General features: G+C 39.6%; 2 protein-coding genes across 2 annotated transcripts in view; one reads left to right on the forward strand and one right to left on the reverse strand.

Moving 5' to 3' along the window:
* The window catches only part of ILDR1 (immunoglobulin like domain containing receptor 1), a 258601-nt gene that overhangs the window by 19467 nt on the left and 211219 nt on the right, over window positions 1-27915 (forward strand).
* Window positions 54-27861, reverse strand: CASR (calcium sensing receptor). Its single transcript, XM_047099378.1, has 6 exons — window positions 27600-27861; window positions 24727-25033; window positions 20920-21804; window positions 6425-6655; window positions 2914-3037; window positions 54-1627 (listed from the first exon to the last, which is right to left on the reverse strand). Exons 1-6 carry the CDS (start codon window positions 27782-27784, stop codon window positions 114-116), a joined length of 3246 nt encoding a protein of 1081 aa, XP_046955334.1. The 5' UTR covers window positions 27785-27861; the 3' UTR covers window positions 54-113.

A 27915-nucleotide genomic window follows, 5' to 3' on the forward strand; every position in this document is an offset into this window, starting at 1 on the left:
CCTCCTTCCACACACAGGGGAAAGGAGTCTGAGGCGATTCCTCATCCCTGTCAGAGAACATGATCCCAGGAATCCTCTCTGGATCCTCCCTGGACTGGCCACCTTCTTCCATTTTATGAATGCAGTATATTTTCTGTGACAGTGCTGCCACCACCACTGATGACAAAGCTTTGTGAACTGGACACTACAAGTGCTGGGGACATCTCTTCAGGGTCCTCCATCTCTGGTCGGAAGTCCCCGTCTACAGGCCCTTGAAGACCTCTCTCCTGGGCACTCAGTTCTGAGTCTGTCTCCCCGCACTGTAGTGGGAGTAATGCCTGGTGTCTGGTGAGGGTCTCATTGCTTTTCTGGGCCTCCAGGGAGTTCTGGTGCATAGAATTCCTGTGAGCCATGGCACTCTTCTGAGGCTCATCAAAGCTCAGTGAGAAGGTGACTGTGCCACTGCCGAAGATGACTTTCTGCTTGCATCTGGGCTGTGGCTGTGGCTGTGGCTGCTGCTGTAGGGACGAGGGCTGCTGTGGCTGCGGCTGCTGCTCTTGTTGGGTCAGGGCCAGTGGCTGCTGCTGCTTTTGCCTCTCGGGCTGTGGGAAGGGGTCTTCACTGTTGCTCTTACTGCTGATGGAGGAAGAGGGTGTGGATCCCGTGGAGCCCCCAAGGCTGCTGGACCGCTTGCGAGAGACGTTGCTGCGGCGCAGCGTGGCCCGGGCTGCTACTTTGAAAGCATGGGCAGCAGTGCTGCAGCGCACCTCCTCGATGGTGTTACGTGATGGCTTGAAGAGGATGATGTAGACCTTGTTGAAGAAGATGCAGGCCAGCAAGCCAAAGCTGGCTGCCAGGATGGCGATCACTTCCACGGCAGAGACAAACTTGCCATAGGTGCTGGCGTAGGCTGGGATGAAGGAGATCCAGACGATGAAGAAGATGAGCATGCTGAAGGTGATGAACTTGGCTTCATTGAAATTCTCTGGCAGCTTCCGGGACTTGAAGGCAAAGAAGAAGCAGATGGCAGCCAGTAGGCACGTGTAGCCAATTAAGAAGCCCAGTGCCATTAGCGAGCCCTCGTGGCATGTGATAAAGATGATCTCATCCTCCAGCTCGTGGTTGCGGTAGCTTGAGGGTGGTGCAGTGTAGAGCCAGATCACACAGATGACAATCTGCATGAAGGTGCAGAGGAAGACCAGCAGGAACTGCAGGTTGAGCCCCCACCACTTGCGGTGGAAGCTCGTGGGGATCTTGGCCTCAAACACCAGGAGGACACGGTTGGTTTTCACTAGGATGCATGATATGCAGAGCACGAAGCTGATGCCAAAGGCTGGCTGGCGCAGGCGGCATGTCCAGTCCTGCGGCTCACCAATGAAGAACAGGGAGCTGGAGAAGCAGCAGAGCAAGGAGAAGAGGAGGAGGTAGGAGAGCTCTCGATTGGTAGCCTTGACAATGGGTGTGTTACGGAACTTGAGGAAGACACCCAGCACGAAGGCTGTCAGGAAAATGCCCAGCACAGCAAAGAGAGTGAGTGCAATCCCAAAGGGCTCCGTCCAGGACAGAAACTCAATCTCCTTGGCAATGCAAGAAGTGTGGTTCTCATTGGACCAGAAGTCATCGGGGCACTTGTCACAGGCACTTGCATCTGTAAAATGTTTCAGGGAAGAGTTAGTCACTGTGGGGCATAGACTAAGACCTATGAGTGTAAACGTGTTGGTAAGGGTATACAGATTATTGGATGCGGTCACTTTAAACTTTCTTTGTTAGTGAAATGATCGAACTCTGACTTATGTTTATTAACATACTTATTTAATTTCATGTATTTTTAATAGTTCTGTTATTTTTTTCCTTCGTACATGGTGGGGGGTGGTGCTACCCCTATTAGCACTACTTGCTGATGGTCTTTAGCAGAGAATGATCAATCTTGCTGGGCAGGTGGCTGGCTGCCTACATACCAGGGGTCTAGCATAGTTTACCAACTTCTCACAGTATTCGCACTCAGCCTGATTCATTTTGGATATATGGATGGACTTTGTGGACATGTCAGAGCAGACTTCCTCTTAGATCAAGGCAGAATATCCCACACAAACGACCTGTGCCTTCCTCACTCCACATTCATGGCTTTCCAATGAGGGAGGCTGCAGACGCATTCAGTCAGTAGACATTTATTAAGGCCCTACTATGTCCCAAACACCCTGCAGTTTTGGGGAGTTAAAGGAACTTGGGCTTTCAGTCAGAGATATGGATGGGAATCCTGGCTCTTCTGTTTACTAGCTGTTTGGTCAGGCTCCTTAACCTCTCTGAGCCTCAGTTTCAATCATCTATGCAAAGAAAGCAATAATCCCATTATTGTGGTAAGGATGAAATGAGATAATAACAGTAATAATAACAATTATAGTTAATATGTATAAAGCATCTCCAAATGCCAGTTAAGGTTTTTACTTAACATTTATCTAGAACTTAGCATGTGTTATAACAGTATTAACTCATTTAATTCCCCCAACTCTGTAAAATAGGTTTATTATTATTCCCACTTTGTAGATGAAGAAACTGAGGTACAGGAAAAGCGTAAGTAAGACAGCAAATACAATGCCAGGCACCCAACAGGCAATATATCATGGCCTATTAATTGTGTAGTGTGGAACAGACAGAACTTTGTCTATTTAGGGCTACTGAGCTGTAAGAAAAGGGATATAATATTGGAGAGTGGCATCAAAGTAAAACAAAAGATGTGTAACCTTTTATGGTATTATAAGGCATCCAATATTTCTTTTCTATCCCCCTCAATGCCCAGCCCAATGTGACTCTCAGACATACCTTGTTTAATGAGAAATTGTGCGAAGTACCTCCTCAGCCTACCCCTTCCAGGGACTTGGCTGACCCCAGTGCTCCAAAGTGAACTGAGCACTGCAGGAGGGCATGTTCCTTTACCTGTTTCATCACTGTACTCCCCATCAGGACATTCCACACACTCAAAGCAGCAGGTGGGCTCCCCCTCAATGATTCCTTTCCTGGTCCCTGCCAGGCAGTCTCGACTGCAGTTGGAGAAAGGTACCTAGAGAACCGAGAGCACAAAAGTGAAGGGCTGCAGCTGTGGGATCAATCTCCCCTTTGACACAAGCACGGAAGAGGAGTTTGTGCACAAGGACCAGTACAACAGACTTCAGACTCATTCCAGACAGAGGAAGCCCCAGAGATCCTTGTTCTTATTATCAATGAAAGGGAGGTGGGAAAAAAAAAAGAAAGGGAGAGGTGTCCTTGGGCAAGTGCCTGCAGGTGCGCGCGCGCGCGCGCACACACACACACACACACACACACACACATCCATGGGAGTCTGGGAAGATTAATTGTTGCCACTCTACATAGTGACCAAAATCCTCCTTAAATAACCCCCATTCCATTCCCTCCAAGTCCCAGAATGGGACATCTGTTTGCTTTCCATGGAAACAAGAGTTTAAGGCAAGCTAAAAGATGCAGGGACACAGGTCTACATACATATAGAGGGATAATCACGAAGGGAGATGCTGAGATGAGAGGAAATTTGTTTAGAAAATGGGATTCTGAACTTTGCAGTGAATTGCAATTCCTGCAACTTTATTTTAGGCTTTATAGGGTGACTTCTGAGATCCTTGAACCACTCAGCAAGGCAGGCAGGACAGGCATAGAGGAGCCAAAAGTAAATGGATCAGAAAAATATGTCAGGTAACTACTACCCAAAAGAAATCTGCAATAGTGATATTAATTTCAGGTAACATAGATTTTATTTATTTATTTCATTAGTGGACTTCAGGTGCATGGAATTTGATTAATCATAATCCTTGTTTTCCCATCATTACTTGTTCATATTTCAATCACTTTTAGCCAGTCATTTTTAATGACTACCCCAAAACAAAAGCTAGGACTAGAACAGTAACCTGCACTTAACTGTATGCTTTCCTCTAACCCCTTGCTTCCTTCCCTACTATATATTCATACCTGAGATGACCACCATTCTCTGTTTATCACAGGCAAATGACATTAAACATTCTTTCTTTTTTAAAAAAACACTAAACTTTCAAGGGACAGATGAATCTAATCTTATGTGAACTCTACCAGAGATTGGGGGGAAAAAGGGGGAACATCTTCTAACTCATTCTTATATAAAGGCCAGTATAACTCTGATTCCAAAACCAGATGAGAACAGTATGAAAAATAAAAAAAAAAAATTACAGGCCCATATCACTACTTTAAGTTGTCTTTAGAAGCAGACCTGAGTTGTGGATTTGTCTACAAGTGTTTGCAAGGAAAGTTCTCCCAAGAAACCAGGAAGAGAATGGAGCAAGTCAGACACAGAAGGGAAGAAGACAGCAAAGTCCCTCAGAGGGTAGCTTCTGCCTGATCCCATAGGGGAACTCTGGACTGTAAGTTATTCCTTAGAGCTGTCCTGACCTAAGGAAAAGGGAGCCAGGGTTTTTGTACTTCCACACTGCTCATTGTTAAGGATCTTTTTAGGGAAATGTAAATTTGTGGACTCTTCTGCCTTTCTGAGCCCTGTGGGCAAAGTGGGTTCTATTAGCCCGCTGGTAGTTTTCTGAAAAAGTGTGGTGAGTTCTGTTGGAAGCAAAAATATATAGAAGTCCTGGAGGTATACGCAAAGTGTGAGGAATCTGAAAGGACCTGAGAAGAGTACAGCTACTTTTTATCACTTGAATATAGATGAAAACACTAAAACAATTAACAAACTCAAAGGACATAGGAAAGAATATGTAGCATGATCATGTTAGGTTTGTGCCAAGAATGCAAACAAGTTTAGTACTAGAAAATCTATACTGCATCTATATATATAAAATCCACTGCATTAATAAATTAATGGAGAAAAATCATGATCATCAGTAAAGAAAAAGCATTTGATGAAATTCAACACAAAATAACAATTAAAAACTTACCTGAAAAAGGGAGATAGGAAGAAATATCTTTAACTTAAAAAGGGCAATATAAAAACTTCTTAGGTAAACATCATTCTACATGAAAAAATAAAAGCATTTCTTTTAAAACAAGAATGCCCACTATAACCACTATTATTAAACATTGCAGAGTTCATAGCTAGTGGGATAAGGCAAGGAAAATAAGGGCATAAATATTGGAAAGAACTCAGTAAAACTTGTTATTTACAGATGATATGATTGTCCACGTAGAAAACTTAAAAGAATCAGCAACCAAATTATTAGAAATAATTGGGGAGCAGCCTCAGACTGCCACAGACTTTTCTTACTCAAGTTTCATTAGTTTTTCTTAAAAAGACACTTCAGCTTTTGTTTGCTTTGGTTGATTGCCAGATCCTTAAATGGTTGTTTTTGACAGTTTTGTCCAATTTATTGCTTTATTGTTTCAGAAGCTCTTCTTCTCATTCCATATGATCACGTCAAGTAACACAGAAGGGTGCATACTATTTCCAAAATGTTTCTTTTAAAAAAATTTTTTAAAATATTTATTTATTTATTTATTTTGAGAGAGAAATGGAGTGCAAGCAGGGGAGGTACAGAGAGAGAGGGAGACACAGAATCTGAAGCAGGCTCCAGGCTCTGAGCTGTCAGCACAGAGCATGATGCAGGGCTCAAACTCAAGGACCACAAGATCATGACCTGAGCCGAAATCAGACGCTTAACCGACTGAGCCACCGAGGCACCCCTCAAAATGTCTCTTTAATAAGACTCTTCCCTTCTCTCCCCACCTACCTGCTTGACTTGGAGACATCTTACAAAGTTAAACACATGGAAATCAACAAAGGAAATTTTTTACTATATCAGAAAAATAACTGGTTTGACAAGGATTTTTTAGAAAACTTGAAGAGAAAATAATTGGCATTATTTTCTAATGAAAGAGGGATATAAATGACAGTATTGGACCTGATGATTGCTAAGATTCTTGGGACCTTGGGAAGGAAAAGAAAGGAAAAGAACTAGTGAAGGACATTAGTACTTTCAACTATAGTAACACAGTACCCTCAGAGATGTTATCTTTCCCAAGTTACCAACCCATTTGATTTTCTAAGAAATTGTCCTTTTGATTTATAGGTCCTCCCGGAGCTATTTGGGTAACAGGGAACTACCTCTGTGTGAATTGTCCAGACCCTACCTTGAGTGATATTTCTGTTTGCTTAAATATTTCACTCTAGTTGGGGAAAGTTTTAGTCAAGGAAACTATTAGCCATTTAGCCAAAGGATCAGATTTGTAAAGAATAAGAATTTTCTGAGGATTATCATCTGTATACTAAACACTCATGGATTTCATGGAGAACCTTGGCATTAGAGCTATATGACAAGAGCTAACAAGAGTTAGTGAGTTGAGGGAAGTGGTCTCATCATTTTGCAAGTCCAGTGGTGAAGCCTAAGGCCCTTCTGAAGTCTAGCACAGTTTCCTGCCTGTGGTGGAGGCATCTGTGGTTCTGATGGACAGCACATACCTCCCTGGAGAATCCACTCCACAGGATTTTCTCCTCATTGATGAAGAGCCTTTCTCCTTTCTTGGCATAGACGTTGTAATATCCGACTTCCTTAAACACTATGGAGCCATCCTCTGGAGAGAGGTGCCAGTTGATGATGGAATAGTTCCCCACCAGGTCCCCACATTCATCGAAAGTCACCTGCTCCCCCATATTGTTGGTAAAGTTTAGGTGCCGTAGGTGCTTCAGGACCTAAAGAGGAACAGAGACTTTGAGTACAAGCCACAGGGCTACCACATATGTTTAAGTATGTTATGTACTGCATGAGGACAGTAAACTATCTTGTTCTAACAAAGTGGAAGGAACATAACTTTAGGAAGAGGCACCTTTTTCTAATTTACACTAAGGTAATTGTATGTGTTAGCAGTAGCCCTGGTAAGCCACAGGCTTTACTTGATACTCAAATTGTAACTGGGGCGAAAACACCTTCTTGAAGTCAGGAAAGTAGACTGGGCACATCTCACCATGGCCCCTGGCCAAATCAAGTCTTCTTCAGGTACATCATCAACTGGTGGTGCCCCAAGAAGGGCAGGGTTTGTAACCCAGAGCCATTCCTGGTGTCTTCTGAGATGGGTTTTGGGGAAGGAGTGGAGGTATGAAGTACTTTTAAGATCTGCTCCATCTTTCTTTATGCTGCTGCCTCTGTGAAAGTGTCTTGCTGCCAAAAATCACGGAGTGGGGTGAGTGGAAGGAAGAAAGAAATGAGGCTGTCGGTGGAGCCCTCACCATCACTGTTGTAACAGTCATGGCCAATCCCTTAATCTTCGCAGGGTTTTATATGTCATATAACTCTTGTATAAAAAAGTAATGATAATAATTGTTAAACTTTATTGGTCATTTTACTACATTTTAGGCGCAAATGCTAAATGCCTTATATTTATTATCTAATCTTATCCTTACAACAAATAGTACTATCACCCCCATTTTACTGATGGGGAAAGTGAGGCATAGGAACAGTAGTATCTTGTTTAGGGTTACACAGTTAGCAAGTGGTGCAAAGCCTGCGCTCTTAATGGCTATGCTCTATTGTAGTATTGTTAGGCACCTGGCTTTGCTTCCTATGTGCCCCTGACATGGGTCAGGAGGAGACAGTGAACACTCAGCCCCTTCATGTGGGATGTGCCAGGGGTCCCAAGGCATCAAGAGAGAATAACACATGGTCCAGCCTGTGAAAGTGTTCTTGCTTCTACTGCACCTCACAAGTCACTGAGATTTATCACCCTCCTCCAGCTCTGAGCATGTTTCCTCACCTTTGTAATGAGAGGGCTGGTCCAGAGAGGTTGCGGAATCTCTGCAAACTCTGGTATGGACTCTTCTCTCTGTTCTGTGGCTTCATGGTCCCTGAGGTACATCTAGAGGCACCTCTCCCTTTTATCATTATTTTTATCATTACCCCTAAAAAACCAACATCTAATCTGACACTGGGGAAAAGTTTGGGTTGAATCTGTCTAATGGATGGCTTTACTGAGGCCTTGCACCTATTATCCAGGTTAATATTCATGACAAACTAGGTGACTTAGCTAGGCCCCTTCAGGGCACCTTTAATATTCTACCCATTCCAGAGATGACACTGCTTTTTAAAACTATATATCTGTATTCACTTTACTTTCAAATAAACATTTATTGTAAGTAAAATTAAATAGGGAAAAGGAGTCACCTGAATTTGCTCATAAACAGCTCTGGGACAAGTTTGGGGACAGAGTCAATGGCAGACCATGTATGCACACAAACATACCACCCTGGGTGCCTCACCTAACCTTCTGTATGCAATTTACTGATTTAGTGTCCTCACTGCTACCCTGGCAGACTCTGGCTGCCCTGACTTTTGCCCAGACTTATGGGGGAAGAGGGGGTGTCCTTCCCTTCCTGCTATCTGTTCTTCTGTTCTGCAGTCAGAACTGCTGAGCTATCCTCCAAAAAGATGGAGAATGAATCCTACTGAGGATTCATGCTACTTGTGTTCTCCTGAGGCTTCCTTGATGGTCATCCATCCTATATTTTTTCCTCCATTTTTACTGAGCTTTTAAAACTGTCTGCAGAGCAGTACCCCAGATATGTTCCTTTTTTATACCTCCAGTTCTCCTTCCTTTTCCTCCATGCTCTTGGAATGACCTGGCCTCCTCCTATACAGAATGATGTACATCCTTTTGTTTGTACCCCAACACATCCTTGTCCTGACACAGCTTTTCTTCCCTGAGAGGAACATACAGTCCTTCTGCTCTGTACAGCTGAGCTTCTCTTGCAGCACTTAGAACCTCATTCCTTCCACCCACTCTGGAACCTCCATTCCATAGTCATGCTTTTCTTTTCCCACATCCTGCTGGGGATCTATCATGGCTCAAATGAAATATTCTTCAAACTTCTCTAGGTAGCTTCCAAAACCTTCCATACTTTGGTTTCATGTACCTACCATTACTTGTTAGTGCAAATGTTTTATCCTAGTCATACAGTTTCCACTGTCCTTTCCACAATCATGCTAACTCTGTCTTTGCTCTGATGTGTGTAAAAGGAGATGAGAAGAGTGGAGAGGTAGGGAACTACCTCTTATTTACACTTCCTATGTGCCAGGCATTGTACTAAAGCTTTACACACAATATCTCATTTAATCCTCACAACCACTCTATTATTATATTCATTTTATAGATGAAGAAACTGAGGCATAGAAGTCAAGAAACTTGCCGGTCATAAGCTAGAAAGTTCTTGAGCTGTGATTTAAACATGAGCTTTTCCTGCTGCACTCTCCTGCCTCTAATATAAATGATTTAGAATGTCCATGGCAAATATTTGTCAGTAATATTTCCTCATTAAATATATTTTGAAAAAGCATCACTGTTATTTGAAGAATAATTTTAAAAGCATATATACAGCAGTAAAACTGGAGTATTGAGCATAAATTTACTTCCTTCTTATTCAGGTTTAATTCCTTGGTTCTCAATATGCCAGGCAACAAGCTTCCTCTCTCCTTTTCTCTGTCTTTAAGTTCTCTGCAGTGAAAGTCTCCAGGCATTAGTGGATGAATAAGGAAGGGAACAGGGACAATCATTTTATAATTAAATTGTTATCTTCTACATTGGTCAGGCTGGACAGAAACGTGACTCAAAGATCACCACTGGCTGTAATCCTTTTGTGTTGCCATTGGCATGGGATGGAGATTTCTACCATAATCCTAACATGAAAGAAGAAGAAGTCAATCAAAAATCATTTTCTTAAAGTTTCCATTAAAAAAATTATTGTAAACACAGGGTGAGATGTGTGTGCTGTTAGAATCAATCAACAAGTAAATATTTATAGACTATTCACTATGTGTTCTGAGCTAGGCTGCAGTAGTATAAGACATAGTAATATAGTCCTCATGAGCTAACTTACAGGGTATCAGCTCTAAATACAGCTAAATTCAGAAGGGATGGAAATTTAAAAGGGCTGAAGAGGTCAATACAGGCTTGAGGCATGGTAGAAATTTGGATTGGCAAAGGACAGAAAGAAGGAGGGTGTTAAAAACAGTGGGAATAGCATGGACAAAGATCAAGTTAGGAATAAGTGTTATGGGGGCAGTAAAGAAACCAGTCTCTCAAAATTCGTGTACATGCTAGAGAACAAGGGGAAATAAAGTAGATAGGTAAAGAGGATCCAAGGCAAAGAGGCTGGATTTCATATTAAAAGGCACAGGATCACGTAATAACAGGTTGATGAGAATGTAGAGAAATCTCCATACACTGTTGGTGGGGATGTAAAATGGTGCAGAGACTTTGGAAAATAGTTTGACACTTTCTCAAAAAGTTAAACATAAGAGTTACCACTTGACCCAGCAATTCCACTCTTATGTGTAATCCCAAGAAAAATGAAAACATATATCCAAACAAAAACCTGAACACTACTGTTCATAATTCATAATAATAAAAAATGGAAGCAAGTTAAATGTATATCACTCGAATCAATGGATAAATAAAATATGTTATATACATATGATGGGATACTATTCAAGCCATAAAAAGGAATGAAGTACTGATACGTGCTACAACAAGGATGAACCTTGAAAACATGTCAAGTGGAAGAAGTCACACAGACCACATATTTTATGATTCGCTTTATATGAACTGTGCAGAAATATCCAAATATAGAGAGACAGAAAGTAGATTGGTGGTATTTAGGAATGGGGGGATGAGAAAGTAGGGGGTGACAGCTAAAGGGTATGAAGTTTCTTTTTGATGTGGTGGAAAGGTTCCAAACTGATTGTGGTTATGGTTATACAACTCTGTGAATATACTAAAAACCACTGTAGTAGGTGAACTTTATGATATGTGAATTATATATCAATAAAACTTTTACCAAAAAAGGAAGTATTGAAAGGGATTTCAAATGTCCAAATATGACTTCATTGGTGGAGCAGGTAGAGACCTTGATAACAAGGTAACCTTGAGGACATTTGGTATCAAGAGTTTACTAATGAGACATCGCAATTCTAGCCTCAGATGGGACAGGGAGATAAGGATAGGCAGAAGGTAAAAGCAGGGCAAACATCTTATCCAGAAAAGGAAGCACCCAGGATCTTTGTGGCTAGAAATTTTATACCCAAAATTTATTAGACAAATCTCCTCTAAAGTTAAAGACACTATCTTATTCCTTTCTGTGTCCCCAGTGATTTGTAGAGGGCCTGAATTTGAATGGATACTCAAACTATGTCTGTTGAATGTTTGGTTGATAGTCTAGGCATTAAACTAACACTGTTGAATTTGTCAAGTGGTGCTCATGATGAGGTGTTCACCAGCCTGAGGATAAGTAAACAAATAAATAAGGTCAATATGGTGTCTATATCAGTTAAAAGAGCAAGTAGGTAGAAAATCAATAAAGGTGTAAAAGACTTGAATAATACTTGATCAATAGCACTTGACCTAATTGATATTTATAGAACACTCAACCCAATAGCAGTAGAATACACACTCTTTTCAAGGGCACGGAGAATATTTACCAAGATAAACCATATTCTGGATAATAAAACCATGTTTCCATAAATTTAAAAATATTCAAACAAAGTATGTTTTTTGACTCCTGAGAATTTAAATTAGAAATCAGTAACAGAAAGATATTTGAAAAATCTCCAGATACTTGGAAACCAAATAACATACTTCTAAATAATATATGGGTTAAAGAAGAAGTGGAAAGGAAAGTTAGAATGTATTTTGAATTAAATGAAAATGAAAACATAGCATACAAAATTGGGGGGATGCAGCTAAAGCAACATCTAGAGGGAGATTTTTAACAATAAAATTATAGAAGAAAGGTCTCAAATTAATGACCCCACTTTCCAACCTAAGAAACTAGAAAAAGAAGAGCAAATTAAATTCAAATAAAGCAGGAGAAAGGAAGTAATAAAGCTCAGAGCAAAAATCAATGGAATAGAAAACAGAAACATAGAAAATCACTAAAACTAAAAGCTGGTTCTTTGGGAAGATCAATAAAATTGATTACTCTCTTCCCAGACTGATCAGTAAAAAAGATGAAGATGCGTATTTCCAAACAAAGAATGAGAAAAGTGACATCACTAGAGATCTTGCAGACATTTTCAGGATAATCTGAGAGTATTATAAATAATTTAATAAGCAATGTTCTAAACAAATTTATGCCAATAAATTCGACAACTTAGACACTGTCTTTGAAAGACACAATCAAAGCTGTCTTCAAAGCTGTATTCAAAGGAATAGTTCTATAAGTATTAAAGAAATTGAATTTGCAGTTCAGAATTTTCCCACAAAGAAAATTGGCCCAATTCACTGATAAATTCTGCCACATATTTAAGGAAGAAGGTAATACCAATTCCACACAAACACTTTCAGAACATTGACAGGGAGGCAATACTTCCTAACCCATTCTTTGAAGGCAGTATTACTCAGATACCAAAACTAGACAAAGATATTACTAGAAAATAAAACTATTGACCAATATCTCTCATGAACATAGAGGAAAAATTTCATAACCAAATTTTAGTTGTCTACCTTCCTACATTGTTGTAGGAATGCAAGGGTGAACATTCAACTACATTAACATACTACAAAAGGGAAACCATATGATCATCTCAATAAATAAAGAAAAAGTAGTTGGTAACATCCAATCTCCATTCCTGATAAAAACTTTCCATAATCTAGGAGTAAAAAGGAACCTCCTGAATCCTCTACAAAACCTACGGTTAACATTATGCTTAGTGGTGAGAGATTGAATGTTTTTCCTCTAAGATCAGGAACAAGAGAATAATGTCCATTCTCACTGTGGCTATAGAGTATTATACTGGAGGTGCTAGCCAGTGCAGTTGGGCTGAAGTCAGCTGATTCAGACTGAAAATATAAAGTTCTAAGTTCTACACTCAAACAAAAACAAACAAACAAAAGAACTTTCAGATAAGGTTGAAAAGGTTTAGGATTCACTTTTTGAAAAACTTACCATTGAAGATCATAAAAATTAAAGTTTTATATAATCAGTTATAACTTAAACCTATTTTTAAAAGCAAAATACTCAAAATTATACTGTGGGATTAAGGTCCAATACAATTTCTCCCTTTGAGATATCACTGTAACTTAAAAGTCCCCCCCAAAACTGTTCCATATAAGATTGATGACAGGGGCGCCTGGGTGGCACAGTCGGTTAAGCGTCCGACTTCAGCCAGGTCACGATCTCGCGGTCCGTGAGTTCGAGCCCCGCGTCGGGCTCTGGGCTGATGGCTCAGAGCCTGGAGCCTGTTTCTGATTCTGTGTCTCCCTCTCTCTCTGCCCCTCGCCCGTTCATGCTCTGTCTCTCTCTGTCCCAAAAATAAATAAACGTTGAAAAAAAAATTTAAAAAAAAAAATAAAAAATTAAAAAAAAAAAAAAAAAAGATTGATGACAGAAGTATGCCAGAAGATGAAGAGAGCAATCAACACTTGAGATATAGGACTGATATCCCCTTAATGTAGAGAGATCCAGAATTATTCTATTAGCTATAATAAATTCATTCAAAGTAATAGCAGGAAAAAATAAAATCAGTCAAAATAGATTTTTTTTTTAAGTTTCTTTTCTCCTTTTGGGTTTTTTCATTAGTACAAATTAGGCTAATTTTTTTTTTTTCCTGATAAGATTCTTAGGAAGCCTGTGTCAATTAAAAAACAATAGATGTTGGCAAGAATGTGGAGAAACGGGAACCCTTGTGCACTGTTGGTGGGAATCAAACTGGTGCAGCCACTCTGGAAAACAGTGTGGAGGTTTCTCAAGAAATTAAAAAATAGAACCACTCTACGACCCAGCAATAGCACTACTAGGAATTTATCCAAAGGATATAGGAGTTCTGATTCATAGGGGGCACATGTATCCCAATGTTTATAGCAGCGCTATCAACAATAGCCAAATTATGGAAAGAGCCTAAATGTCTATCACCTGATGAATGGATAAAGAAGATGTGGTTTATATATACAATGGGATACTACTTGGCAATGAGAAAGAATGAAATTTGCCATTTGCAACAATGTGGATGGAACTGGAGGGTATTATGCTAAGTTAAATAAGTCAGGCAGAGAAAGACAGATATCATGTGTTTTCATTCATATGTGGAATTTGAGAAACTGAACAGAAGACCATGGGGGAAGGGAAGGGGAAAAAATTGTTTCAAACAGAGAGGGAGGCAACCTGTAAGAGACTCTTAAATATAAAGAACAAACAGGGTTGGTAGGGGGCAAGTGGGGGAGAGGGAAAATGGGTGATGGGTACTGAGGAGGGCACTTGTTGGGATGAGCACTGGGTGTTCTATGTAAGCGATGAATCACTGGAATCTACCCCCAAAACCAAAAGCACGCTATATACACTGGATGTTAGCTAACTTGACAATAAATTATATTAAAAAAATAAAATAAGAATAAAATTTAATGGTTTCTGTATCTTCATGTCTCAATAATCCTGTTTATACTCTTAAAATCTTTATTGAAGTGGTGTTTTCCTCTGTCATTTACCTCTTTAATGAAGAGTTAAGTTTCAGCTCGAATTTTATTGTTTTTTGTTTGTTTTTTTTTTTTTTTTTTTTTGCATGGGCATTTTCTACTGACTTCTTTCAGACCACTCACCTTCTCTTTTATCTGTGCCTATGGCTCTACTGTTTTGTTATTCACTTAACCTCTATTTACCCCTGTTACTTACCATTGTCTCATTCTCTTTATTTGTTCATTCAAAAAGTATTTATTAAGCACCTAATATGGGCCAAACAGGCACTTTTTTTAGTGACAAGAGACACAATTATATTCGAGATGGACAGAGAGATGTTTGCTATACTCTAATTTGGTCAGTTGTGTCCACTCTTACTTATTTTCACACTGTACTTTGTCTCTGTGTCTGTACTGTGAAACCATTGACTTACCCAGCAGCCTCTTAGGAGTTAGAAAGGATGTGCCTAAAGGGACAATTTGGCACATGGCTCTTTTAACAGTAACCTTGGTTGCTGCCTGGGGGCAGATGGGACTAGGTACGTGACTTTGGGCAAATCATTTTGGCTTCTCTGGGTCTTACTTTCCTCACCTACAAAAGAATACTACTCAAGACTAGTGTTTGCTGAACACTTATTGTATATAGTCAGTATCCTGAGCACTTTATACATGTTAACTAAGGTCATCCTTATAATGAACTTCTACATCTCCATTTTTCAGGTGAGGAAAGTGAGGCACAGGCACATTAAGTGACTGCCCATGGTCATACAGTTATTAGGTAGCAATTGGGATTTAGATCTAGTTAGCCTGGCTCTAGAGTCCAAACTTGTCAACCATTACATTATATATTATCCATTCAGCTGTAGGAGTCAGATTAGGTAGTCTATCACATTGTCTATTGCTAGTTACAAAGGTTAACTAATATAAAATATAGGTTGAGAAGATGGGCTTATTTTTAAAGTGGGATCATGGAGGCATGTATAATGCTTGTGGCAACACAAGCGGCCTTAATTGGAAAAGTGATCCATACTAAACGACCTCCAGAACTCCATGCATGGCCTGTACTTTCCCACTCCAGGGTCTTTTCATTGTTTTATATTTTTAATCAACTTTATTGCAGTAAAGTTGACATAGGATAAAATATGTCTATTTTAAGAGTACTGAGTTTTGGCAAATGTACATGTCTGTGTAACCACCACTACTATCACCCCAAAAAGTTCCCAGATGTCCCTTCCAAGTTAATCTTCACCCCCACTTGCAGCCCTAGGGAGCTGTGGATCTCTTTTCTTTCTATCATTAGAGAAAGGATATCATATAAATGTAGTAATTACAGGATGTATTCTTTTTTTTTTTTTTTTTTTGTCTGGATTTTTTTCACTCAGCATGATGTTTTGGGATTTACCTATGTTACCTTTGCATTTGACATTTTCTCCAAGGAACACTTTTCAAAAATCCTGTCCATCCTTCAAAGCCCATCCCAGATGATATCTTTTGTTTTCTTCTTTACTTCAAATCCTAACCTTTAAGGTACGTAGTGTTTCATCCTCACAGTCAAGGTTTTACCTTGTCCATTAATAATCACTTAATTGTTTTCTAAGGCATATCTCTAAGTCATCTCTTTAGATATCTTTAATATTTCTTTTGGCATTCTGACTGTCAAGTTTTGCATTTGAGCACTTAATTTTCTACATAATACCTTGCATATCAGGGAAGGTGGAGATGGAAACCATTTCATCCTTAAAAGCAATGACAGGGAATCTTTAAATTGATAATTACCCACAAAAATCAACATACATTATAAAATAATTTAGATATTTCCCCAAGTGAGAACACTCTCCTTTTGCAGTTTTAAAAGAGGGACTAATAGTTCCATTAAAAAAGAAAATATAAAAATTTCCTTGAGATTTGTAATCCAGCATAATATGCTTCTAAGTTATTTTATTTGGGGAGAAATATGAGGAAAATAAGAATAAATGAAGGGAAAGAGAAAGGAAAAAAGCTAAAAGAAAGACTGACACATAGAAGATAACATACAGGCAGAGAAACTGACAGGTTCTTAAAACTAAACACTGGGAAAGACACATTAAGAGAGAGACACATAGTTTACAACATGCACACACAGAGATGATCACATATTATCTTTTATGTGGTAATATTTCCATCTTGTGGCCTTTTAGGGTATTTCCTCTAAAGGATTTTAAAGTCAAACTGTTGCTCATTATAAGCATAAATGGGAATTACCTCTTGGCGCATACTCTAATGGCTAATTGAAATAAACCAAAGACTAGAGACTAAACCCCCCCCCCCCCCACTGTTGTCTAGGATTTCCAGCTCTTACACATGGCATCACTTAACACAGAGGGAACATGGGATGGGGTATACAAAGTACCCTGTTCACACAGAGGTGAATGAAGAATGGTTTGCACAGATAAGGAGTCTATTGTTTCCTGCCCGCTTCCTACACTAAGAGTGTTGGGAGATCCAGACTGATCCTTATCTCCCCTCCATTTCTTCTGGTTTTCATCCCAATTCACACCCCTCTCCAAATCCCAACAGTGTTAGCAATTTCTGGAAAGATCAATTCGATTTGGCTTCTGTTATCACCATGGTTTTGTCATCATGCATACCTATTTTTTGACTAGTGAGTGGTTGGTGTAAGGTGAGGGAAAGTAGAAAGCATGCCTTGTGCACAATCATCCTGAGAGAAGGAAGAAGGTGATTCCACACTTACATGATTTTCCATACAAATTTGATTGTTGGGCATGTGGTCCAGGCTTATCTAATCAAAACCAAGAATACCTAAACCAGAGTGATTGATGTAAGTAAGGGTGGGTTGTTAGATTAAACAGTTCTCTGCAAAGGGCTCTAGGTAGTGTTGTCAGGCCAAATCAACTAGATCACTACTCTTTCTTTCATTTATTCTACACATACTTAGGTGTCAGGCATTCTGGACACAGTGCTGAACAGTCCAGTGGAGGAGTCAGTGCGAAGAGAGAGGTGAGGAGCAGTGGAGAAGGACTTGGGGATCTCCATGGAGGTCAGGAGGGAATTGTGTGCTGTGCGCTCATAAATTATCTGTTAGTGTTACTTTTAAGGATATGAATTGATAAATTTAGTGGGAAAAAATCAACAAAAGAAAGAATTTGGGATTGACCTAATTTAATCAGAAGTTTAATTAGTAAGAATCTATTTCAGTCAACTAAAGAGTTGTGGAAATTTAAGCTGAATATATAAATGGCAAAAATGAGGAAGAAAGAGAGATTGTAAAATGTGTATGTGGGAGTATGACTTGAGAAGACTTCTAGGAGAAAGTGAATTTTGAAAAAGAGTTCAAAATTTGTGGTGGACAGTATTACATGGGACAAAAATGGATGGTGCTTCAGGTGTGGGATATAATCTAAACAAAAATGCTATGCCAAAAATTCATAAGTGCTTTATGGGGAGGTGCCAGTCAGGTTGGCTTATGAGAGAATTGAGAGAAGGTAGGGGTTGAAATCTAGGCTGAGATACTTACATTAGATTGTATAGATTATAGGGGTGATACATTTCCATATAGGTCTTAATAATGAGAGTGAATAGGGGTGCCTGGGTGGCTCAGTCTGTTAAGTGTCCGACTTCAGCTCAGGTCATGATCTCACGGTTTGTGGGTTTGAGCCCTGTGTCAGGCTCCATGCTGACAGCTCGGAGCCTGGAACCTGCTTCGGATTCTGGGTCTCCCTCTCTCTCTCTCTCTCTGTCTCTCTCTGCCCCTCCCTCTCTCTCGCTCTCTCAAAAAATGAATAAACATTAAAAAAAATTTAAAAAATAATGAGGGTGAATAATTGCTGGTCTATCTCCTGATACAAAAGACATGGCCAACATCTTAAATTCTAGAATTCCCACCCAACTGCTTGGGTTCCTGAGGCTTAAAGGAAGCTTTTACAGAAAGCACACAGGACATTTTGGCCAATGACCACATGTTATTCCTCCCTAGAGCTGTGACCCTATTTTTCTGTCTCCTCTCCTGAATGAATTGTGCCAGACTGTGTATGAGCCAGGAGGGCACATCTTAACTTCTAAGTTGGGTAAACTGAGGTGTCTGTGTGGTGGATATTTTTTTAAATTTTGCCTGCTTTGCTTCTCTTTTTTCCTCCTTTGGTAACACCCTGATTTCCCTTTGCGGGTCCACTCCCCCTCTAACTCTCAGCCTATGTAATTTGAAAGGACTCCACTCCTAGCTTCAGTGATAGATATGTGATCTTGGACTGGTCGATCAGTGTGGTTTCTGGGACTTATACAGGAAGTCTTGGGAAATAAGAGCCGAGTAGTAAAGATTTTATGAGCCTGAAGCTATTATAGAGGTTGAAAACTGCTAACCCTGAGGAATAAGGAACAGAGATGGAGATGAAAGCATCTACTTGTATCTGGAATACTTCTGAAATTTTCAGTATTATGGGCTACTAATAATATGAGTTTCTTCTGTTTAAGCCAGTTTGGTTTGGGTTTTCTACAGTATGGAACTAAAAGTCCCATTCTTGACTGTAGCCTCATTCTTACAGCTTTTTTCATATATGCCCAAGCTTTGGTCTTGACAATCTAGATCTTACTTCCTTGTTTGGAAAGGAGTCACTGAAGAACAGAAATGTCAAATTACCCACTGGAAGCCTCTTTTCCCTTCAACCCCACCCTGGTCTTGTCGGCTTTTCAAGAGCTGGAGTCTTCCTTTTAGGCGACATGGAAGGGAAGGGAGGAAAGACAACAGTATTTGCTAAAAGATTGTCCCTTTGTTCCTCCATCTTAAAACTCCACTCTTTATCATAATGGCTCTTGAAGTCTTTTTGGTCTTTGACTGTCATTAGAGCGCTTCTTTGCCAGGCTGCAGGAAACAGGTGATGCAGTGCAAGGAAGGAGACTTTAAGTACCTCATAGAAATGAGAAACTTTAGCCAACAATGATGTCTGAGTGTGGTTTTCCCCACAAGAGAAGGGCTGAGAAGCACTTGCAGGTCCTGGCTCATTCTGCCAGCCTCGACACCGCTCCTTACCCTATGATAGTCTCTAAAATGACTGACGTAGGTTGTATATTCTTTGTTTCTTTATACCTTTTCCCAAGGGTCTGTGGTGGTAGGGTTCTACATACACAGCTGTTGTAGTTATCATTTTTAACCTGGTTGCCTAATTAGAAGCATATTGAAATGCTACTATAATAATCATCATCTGTTTAGAACTTGAAAGTTTATAATTGCTTTCACATATGTCATCACATCTCATCTTTAAAAGAACCTTGGGCAGAAAGTGGGCTAGATATTGAGGCCATTTTACAGATGAAGAGACTGACTTAGAACAGTGGCTTGCCAGGGATGATGCAGCTAATTTATGGGTGAGCTGGAGCTGAAGCTGGAGACTGGGTCATTCAGCTCATGTTCAGGAATGTCTCCTCTCCCCTCCCCCTATAATCATGCACTCTCTGATAGGTCAGTCTGGAACTGAGGAAAAAATAAAAGCAGTATAAAACAAGGTTTGATTGAAAAATCAAGGTAACTACACAAGACACGAACAACTATGTAGGATTTAAGTCAGACCAGACTTTTATCTTCAGAAATTTTATGAAATGAGAAAAATTATGATGTCTCTTCTATGTGCAATTCAATTCAAAAATACAAAACAAGACTAAAGTCTAAAATGAGTGTAGGAATTCCACCTAAGTTCCAGTTATTTTCTATGATAACTACTTCAGTGTTTATTTTTGAAATATCCAATATCAAATCTTTGTAAGGAGAGGTTTTTTTGTTTTTTTCCCTGTGCCCTTGATTTGCTTGTGTCCTAAGCTTAGTTGGCCTGTTGGGTGGTCCATCACATTATATTGTGAATAATATTTTGGTAAAAGTAGTGGCTAAATGCGATAACACTAGCATATGGAATTTAATAGGTACTAAACTAATACTTGTTATAAGAGGACAACATCTGTAATTTACCATAATTGTAAAAATACTCCATGTACTCCATTTAATACATAGTATTAAATCCGTTCCAGGATATTTAAAAGCTCTTAGGGGCTGGGGCACCTGGGTGGCTCAGTTGGTTAGGCAACCGACTTTGGCTCAGGTCATGATCTCACAGTTTGTGGGTTTGAGCCCTGCGTTGGGATCTGTGCTGACATCTCAGAGCCTGGAGCCTACTTCAGATTCTGTGTCTCCCCCTCTCTCTACCCCACCCTTGCTCACGCTCTGTGTCTCTCTGTCTCTCAATAATAAATAAACATTAAAAAAAAATTTAAAAGCTCTTAGAGGCCATACTTCAGGTATTCTGAACCCCTGGACTAAAGAACAGTTGAACCAAGGCTTTAAACAGATAATCAAATTAAATTACTATCAATTTTGCAGAAGTCAGTTACTTAGAATATTTGAAAAGGCAATTTGAACCCAAAGCTATGTATAGCAACATCATTTAGATACTGTCTTTTTGAGGTGACCACTTTATCTGTCTTGCCTGGGTCAGCCCAATTCTGCTACACAGTGAACTGCTATCTAAGTGAAGTATGTACCTGCCAAGCCTCAACCTTCTTGATATCTGCGCAGGAACCATTGGTGAAGAGTCCTCTTCCAGGTAAGCATGTATATATATCTTGCAGGGCATGAGCAATGGAATAGACCGCTAAGTAGACATTGTAGGATATCCGTAAATGTGTATAATCCATGTAAGGGGTCTCCACGCTGCTGATGTTCTCGTCCCCTGTACAGAGAGGTCGCAAGGCAGTGGAGCTATTGCTTATCCTGCCACCACCTTCTTCATGACCTCTCAGGAAAGTGTCCAGTGCTAAAGGTCCTTTAGCACCTTCTTGGAGGTGGCAGTTAAAGGTTTCTTCCCAAAACTCCTTGGCAAAACCATTGTGGACAGACTTTCTGGGATGGACTTTCTGCAGGAATTCCCGGAAACCTGGGATCTGTCCAGCCTTCAGAGCGAATCCAATGGTGCCTCCAACCACATGGAAGTACTCGGGCATGGCAATCAAGGAAGAGCTGGCCCAGGCCTCGCTGGCCAGCCAGATCCTCCCTGTGATATTACGCCGGACAATCTCCTTGATAAGGGGTTCAAGGTCTGGACCACTAGAGAAAACAACAATGACTTTGGCTGTGGAATTCTGGATCACCTCCACCACTTGCTGGATCTCTTCTTCATCAGAATACTGGGAGATGAGTTCACTGAAGTCGATGCAGATATCCCTCTCCTCAGCTTCCTCTCGAAACTTCTCAATCCCTGGCCGGCCGTAGTCATCATCAGCAGCAATTGTGCCCACCCAGTTCCAGCGGAAATACTCGATAATGTCTGCCATGGCAGTGGCCTGGTGTTCATCATTGGGGATGGTACGGAGAAAGGACTTGAACTGATTTTTGTTGCTGAGGAGTCTGCTGGAGGAGGCATAGCTGACCTGGAAAGAACATAGGATGAATGAGTGAATGAGGTGCCAGATGAACCTTAAGGCTCTGTGGGGTTGGCTTTTTGAGCATTCATTAATTTATCAAACATGCTGTTCATTGCAGATGGGATGAAAGGATGAAGACAACCAGAATATGTTCCTCTCCAGTGTGAGCACTCAAGCATCAGTCAGTCTTTGGGGGAGCATTCTAATTCCCAGTGGGTGATTCTTCACAGTGCCACTTTCAGAAATGGGTCTGGCCATAAAGTCAACCCAATAATAGTAGAATCTACTTACCCTTTCAAGGAGAGTCTTTACACACTGTTGCAAAGTTGCTCCTAACTTCCTTTGAGATGCCTCATTGGTTATCATGTATCCATGTACACATCTTCCTGTTATATCCAGGTTCTGATCTAAACATTTAGCTTCCCCTTTACTATGATGAACACTGTGTCCATGACTCACTTCTGGAAGGAATGCAATTCTCTGTGGGTGATAAACCTAAGGCTCTTCAGAGGAGCCCCAAGGGGTTCCTCTTTCCTAGTCTGTCTAGGTTCTCTCCTCCAGTCTCCAGTTAGTCTCCCTCTTGTTAATGAAGGAGTGTTTAATATTTCTTTTCTCTAGTTTTCTAGAGAGATTTTAAAGGAAACTAAGTTAAAAAATTGGGGGGAATGTCTTTAATATTTCTCACCCATTGAAACAATTAGTTTTCTATGTTTAGTGTTTTAAAATGAATTTTCCAATATATTTCTTCTTACCAATGAATAGTTTCTACATCAAAAACATGAAAGACATTGGTGTATGAAAGACCACGACCAACTTTGCTAAAAAGCATGATTTTTCTGACAAGAGCTTTGATTTTGGAAGTTACAATATAAAATTGACAGTTTTTTCTTTTATCAGCAAGCCCCTTCTTGCTCTATTATGAGAGATCATGAGGTGTAGGTAGTTAGATTAAGCAATTTATTGAGATGTTGTTGTTTCCACAGAGCTCTACTTGCAGACCCAAACAACAGGCTTCTGTCAGATTTTTGCAAATGAAAAACCTACTCAGGCATTTTGTAAATTTATCCATTAATGTTTACTTCTTCTTTTTGAAAAATGGGTTGAAAAGGGTTTTAAAAGGATTAAAATTACAAATATATCTACTATGAATATGTTTCTCTTAAAGAATGCATTTATAATATTTGTCTAGTTTTTAAAAAGAAACTAGGAATGAGGGCGGTAAATACTACTTCACTACCTGTTTACCCCACAAAGAAAAAAAAACAACTCTTAAAAATACACAAAACTTTCTTATATTGTGAGAGGGGAGAATTTCATGAATGAGTCAGAAAACTTCTGTCCAGTACTTTTCTAGCTGGTCTGCTTGTTCCATCCACTTGGTGGCATGAGTAGCATAAGAAATACCCTTGGCCTCTGCCCCTACCCTGCAGAGCAGTGGCTCCCAGTTCTGGTGCACATTAGGATCACCTTGGGAGCTTTCAAAACTCCTGATGCCCAGGCTGCATCTCATATCAATTAAACCAGGATCTCTACGGTGTGAAACCCAGGTATTGGTTTTTAAGGCTCCCCATGTGATTCTAACACGCAGTCATGGAAGAGAAACACTACTGTAGATATACTTACATTGTTTTGACTGAGAATTATAGTCTCATGACACTTTAATAATTCAAATTTAGCTTAACCTTGTCTTTCATCCAAACCATAAAGAATTAAAACCTTTACATTTATATTCTTTATTTACCTTACCCACAATTATACCTTGTGCCTCTTGGCCACAAAAACTTACTTTCACTGTGAATTAAAAAAATACTGTACAATATGCAAAATTTATAAGATGCATATTTGCCTCTTACCCAACACATTTACCGACCATTATTAGATCATTTTGTGCAAAAGTTATAAAGCCAGGGCTTCCCCATGGGAAACACCTTTAATTCCCTGAAGTAAGGATTCGGGAAATGATGACAAGTCTTTTTCAGTTGCCACATGAATATAAAAGGATAATGTCTATCACCAAAGAAATGGGGACCTCCCAACATATAAATGTGAATCTATCAAAGGTACTCTTAACAAATTTTAAATATTAGACATTGAAAAAAATAAATTTAAAGCATGATCTATAATTTTAAAATTGATGTAAAGGATGTATTACAATTGAGCTGATTCTCTCATCCACGGACATTTAGGTTGTTTCCAACTTTTCACTATTATAAAATGATGTCATAGATCTATAAATATTAACATGAGAAAAGATTTGCTCCATAGGGGAAAAATATGCAATTTTGAACAAATGTTTATTAAAGCACTTGTTTCAGTGACTTGTTAGCATTTGAAAATGCAGACATCTCCTCATCTAGGGTGAGTTCCTGCAGGGTGGACACTATTTGTTCATATGTGCTCTATAAATATTGTTGAACGAAATAGAATATTTTCCATTCTGGAATGTGCAAGACAATGATTAAGTTCTTGTTCTGTGAGAAAATATACTCTGCTTCCCCCTGAGCTAAACTTTAAGCCAGAAGTTAGAGAGGCAGAATTTTAAAGGAATAGGATTAGGGACAGATTTTGAGTTTGAAAGGTGAGTTTACATCATATGGCCTCATTCCTTTTAGTAAAGGCAGAAGAATGGTCATTTACTAAAGGAATGGAATGGAAAATAAATCACTGGCAAAAAAGGCAAAGTTTTACACAAGGTATGTTTAAAAGAATTTTGGAAGAGTTGTGAAGGTTTAGTGGACATGGTTGATATTGGGGTCTCAGAAATCCCAAATGGTCATGATACAGTGCCCCTACTAATTAGAAGGGTTTTTTTTGGTGCCAGTGTAAAGCCAGAGATAGGAAAATAGCACGCTGTATGGACACTGGGCATGGAAGTCACTCGAGTCCTGATCCCTGCCCGCATTGCCCCATATAAGAAGTTATGTATACCTGGGGAATATAGAAGAGGCCCAGCAGGTTTGCCACCGCTGTGGAGATGCCCGAACCAGTTGCTCCCACCACAGCGATAGTAGAGGGGATATGCTCTGAGCAGTTGCAGAACTCGTCGAGGTTCAGAGAATCAATTTTATTTTGTGCCACAAAACTCAGAGTGGCTTCCAAGGCTTTAGAAACAGTGTTGCAAGTGTCAAATATCCTGTATCCCAGTGTCATGTTGGGAAGAAGGACTGGGCTGCTGTTTATTTCCTCGATGGCAAATATCATTGCTTGTAACCAGCGAAACCCACGGAAATTATACCTGCAAGAAAGAAGAAATGGAAGAAGATGGGAGGCTTTCTGGTCAACCACTTAAGAGTAGGGACTGGGCAAAGCTGGGTTTGAATCATGGCTGTGTTATTCTTTGTTTTCATGATGTGTTCTTTGAGACTCAGAGCACTCTCTGTAAAATGGGGACAATGCCTACCTCATATGATAGCTGTGAACATGAGATAATTATGTAAAATTCTCAGCCTGGTGCCTTACACAGAGGAAGCAATGGTAGCAAAGATTGTTATTAGTAATAGAATGAATAATTTGTATCTGCTTCATCCAGCAAAAAGTTTGAAGTTGCTGATCTAAAGTATTAAAAATAATACACATATTTTAAAAAAAGGACTACAGAAAATATAAATAAGATTAGGATTTTAATATGTAGGAGCCTAAAACTAACCTCAGATTTGCAGAGTCACAAATTTAGATTATGACATTACTGGAGGTCAAAGGGGAAAGGGAGATGATAGAGCTCATCTTTGTAAACAAACAAACAAACAAACAAACATGTAGGAAGGCTGTTTACAAATAGTGATTATTTCTGGGTGATGGAGCAATGGCTTTTAAAATTGTGGGCTTTTGGTTTATTTATATATTCTGTTTTAAAAAATGAGTATGCATTGCTTTTCAAAGAACATTATTTTAAATAAAAATCGAGCAAATTAAACAAAGAGAAGTAGGGTCAGTTACATAGTTTTCACTCTCCCAAGATTTAGCTCAGAGTGAGGGCTAGTTAAGTATCCTAAATCAGTGTATCAACGTCCAAAGGAGGAAATGTAACAACTCCACAGGTTCTCTCTTTATATGGTAGGTTATACTACTTGAACTCAATGGCAGGAGGTAAGAAATATTTGCTGTACTCCACTGTGTTGTTTAGGTTCCAAAGTTTTATTTTTATGTATTTATTTTTTAAATGTTTATTTATTTTTGAGAGAGAGAATGCATGCAAAGAGGGGCAGAGAAACGCAGAGAGAGAGGGAGACAGAGGATCTGAAGTGGGCTCTGCACTGACAGCAGAGAGCCCAATGTGGGGCTTGAATTCATGACTGTGAGATCAGGACCCGAGCCGAAGTCAGACACTTAACCAACTGAGCCTACCCAGGTGCTCCAAGATTCCTAGTTTATTCCCCTCCACCCAGTTTCCTAACTTTTAATGTGACCTTTTCTCTTAGTCATTTTCTTTATGTTTCCATCATTTTTTTGTTGTTGTTTAGTTATTTGTTTTAAACCTTAAGTTAAAAGTTAAGTTTTAAGTTAAGAGAGATTATAGAATTTTTCTTTACATAAAACATTTATACTGCTAAACTGATTTTACTATCTTTCTTTAATATAATTTAAAAAATATAGTATTCCAGGGCTTTTTGCTTAACCTTAGGTATATACATGGCACACGCACAACTCTGGTCAGCAGGGTACAACAAAGAAGATATTTGTCCAAATGGGTTATATGAAGAATATGATCAGCATAGTTGAAATTCTGTACTTAGTTTTTCTGTATTTATGAGAAAAATGTGAAAATGCTATCTAATTTTAAAGCTCTCATTAGAACATGAACAGAAATCCAGTTTTGTTGGAGCAATTCTAGTTTTCATTTTCATTTTCCAGCAATCAGGGAGACCATGGAAGAGTGCTGGATCCCTTCTGAACATTGCAAGTCTTAGAGAGAAAGTGTTATTTTCTCTTAGAAGTTGGGTAAAGACTTGGGGTGCAGTCACGGTCTCTGATATCCTTGTGAAGGGAGGTGATATACAGTCCATTCTACTCTGTGAAAGTCAGATTTTGTTTGAAGGAACTGCCTAATTCTAGGTGCCATATTCTACTAGAGTCATGATAAATTAGGGAGCCTCAAATGGAGGGAAATCAAGTCATGAAGTAATTGTTCAGAAAACTGAGATTCAGGCCTGGAAAAGAAGTGATTCAATGGGATAAGTTAGCTGTCTTCACATGGCTGAAGAAAGAGTTCAGTGACAGATTTAGATGGATTCTGTGGTTTCTCCCATCAGTGTTAGGTATATTCTGTGTTAAACAAGAGGATTTCAGCCTTCTATACGAAGAGCTTCCAAAATACTATAGACTGCATTTTGTAGATGCCTGGGTCATGCCAGCCACTGACATTTCTTTCAACTTTAAAATCCTTTAAAAAAAAAAATGAGAATAAGGCAGCTAACACTCAAGTATTATTGACCTTTGGGGCACTTAAGGTAAATGGGAGATGTTACTACTCAGGTTTGCAAGACCTATAATAAATTGCCTTCTAGGTACTTAGTCTTCCATTAAGCAACACTGCCGCCAGATATGAACAATGACAACTCAGTTACCAAGTGACTGGCACATACTCCCAACAGGCCATGGATTTTTCTATTCAGTATATTTGACATTTTACTTTTTGAAAACTTTCTTTTAAAGAGGGTCATGGAATAATTTCAGCATGACTACCACTCACCATTTTTGAAAAAAATAAAACCAAGTTTGAAAAAAAATTATTTTGGGTTTGATACAGCTTTTCTCCAACCACCAGAAGAGAAGAGACTCTCTGACTTGGCTCCTTTCCTTACCTGATACATTCCACAGACTCTGGCCTTGACTTTAGATCTTGATCTTTGGCTGCTACTCCAAAATGAATAGGAAAGAGCCCCCCGAGGATAATGTCCCCTTTCTTCTGAGCTCGTTGGTCAGGCCCATAGGCAGAAGTGCACCAGGTAATTGCCAAGAGGATCAAACAGCAGCTATAAAATGCCATAGTTCTGCTTTCTCTCCAGGGGGAGAAACAAGAGTGCTGGTGGTTCGGGGGCCCCTGGAACTTTTCCCCCTTGGTGCAGTTCACTCCCTGTAGTGGTGGCACATGTCTACAGAGTGATTAATAACAGAATG

This window comes from Lynx rufus, unplaced genomic scaffold, assembly GCF_022079265.1.
Source record: "Lynx rufus isolate CCGP_SWC_20201006 ecotype Redwood Valley unplaced genomic scaffold, mLynRuf1.p SCAF_5, whole genome shotgun sequence".
In the NCBI taxonomy this organism is placed as follows: domain Eukaryota; kingdom Metazoa; phylum Chordata; class Mammalia; order Carnivora; family Felidae; genus Lynx; species Lynx rufus.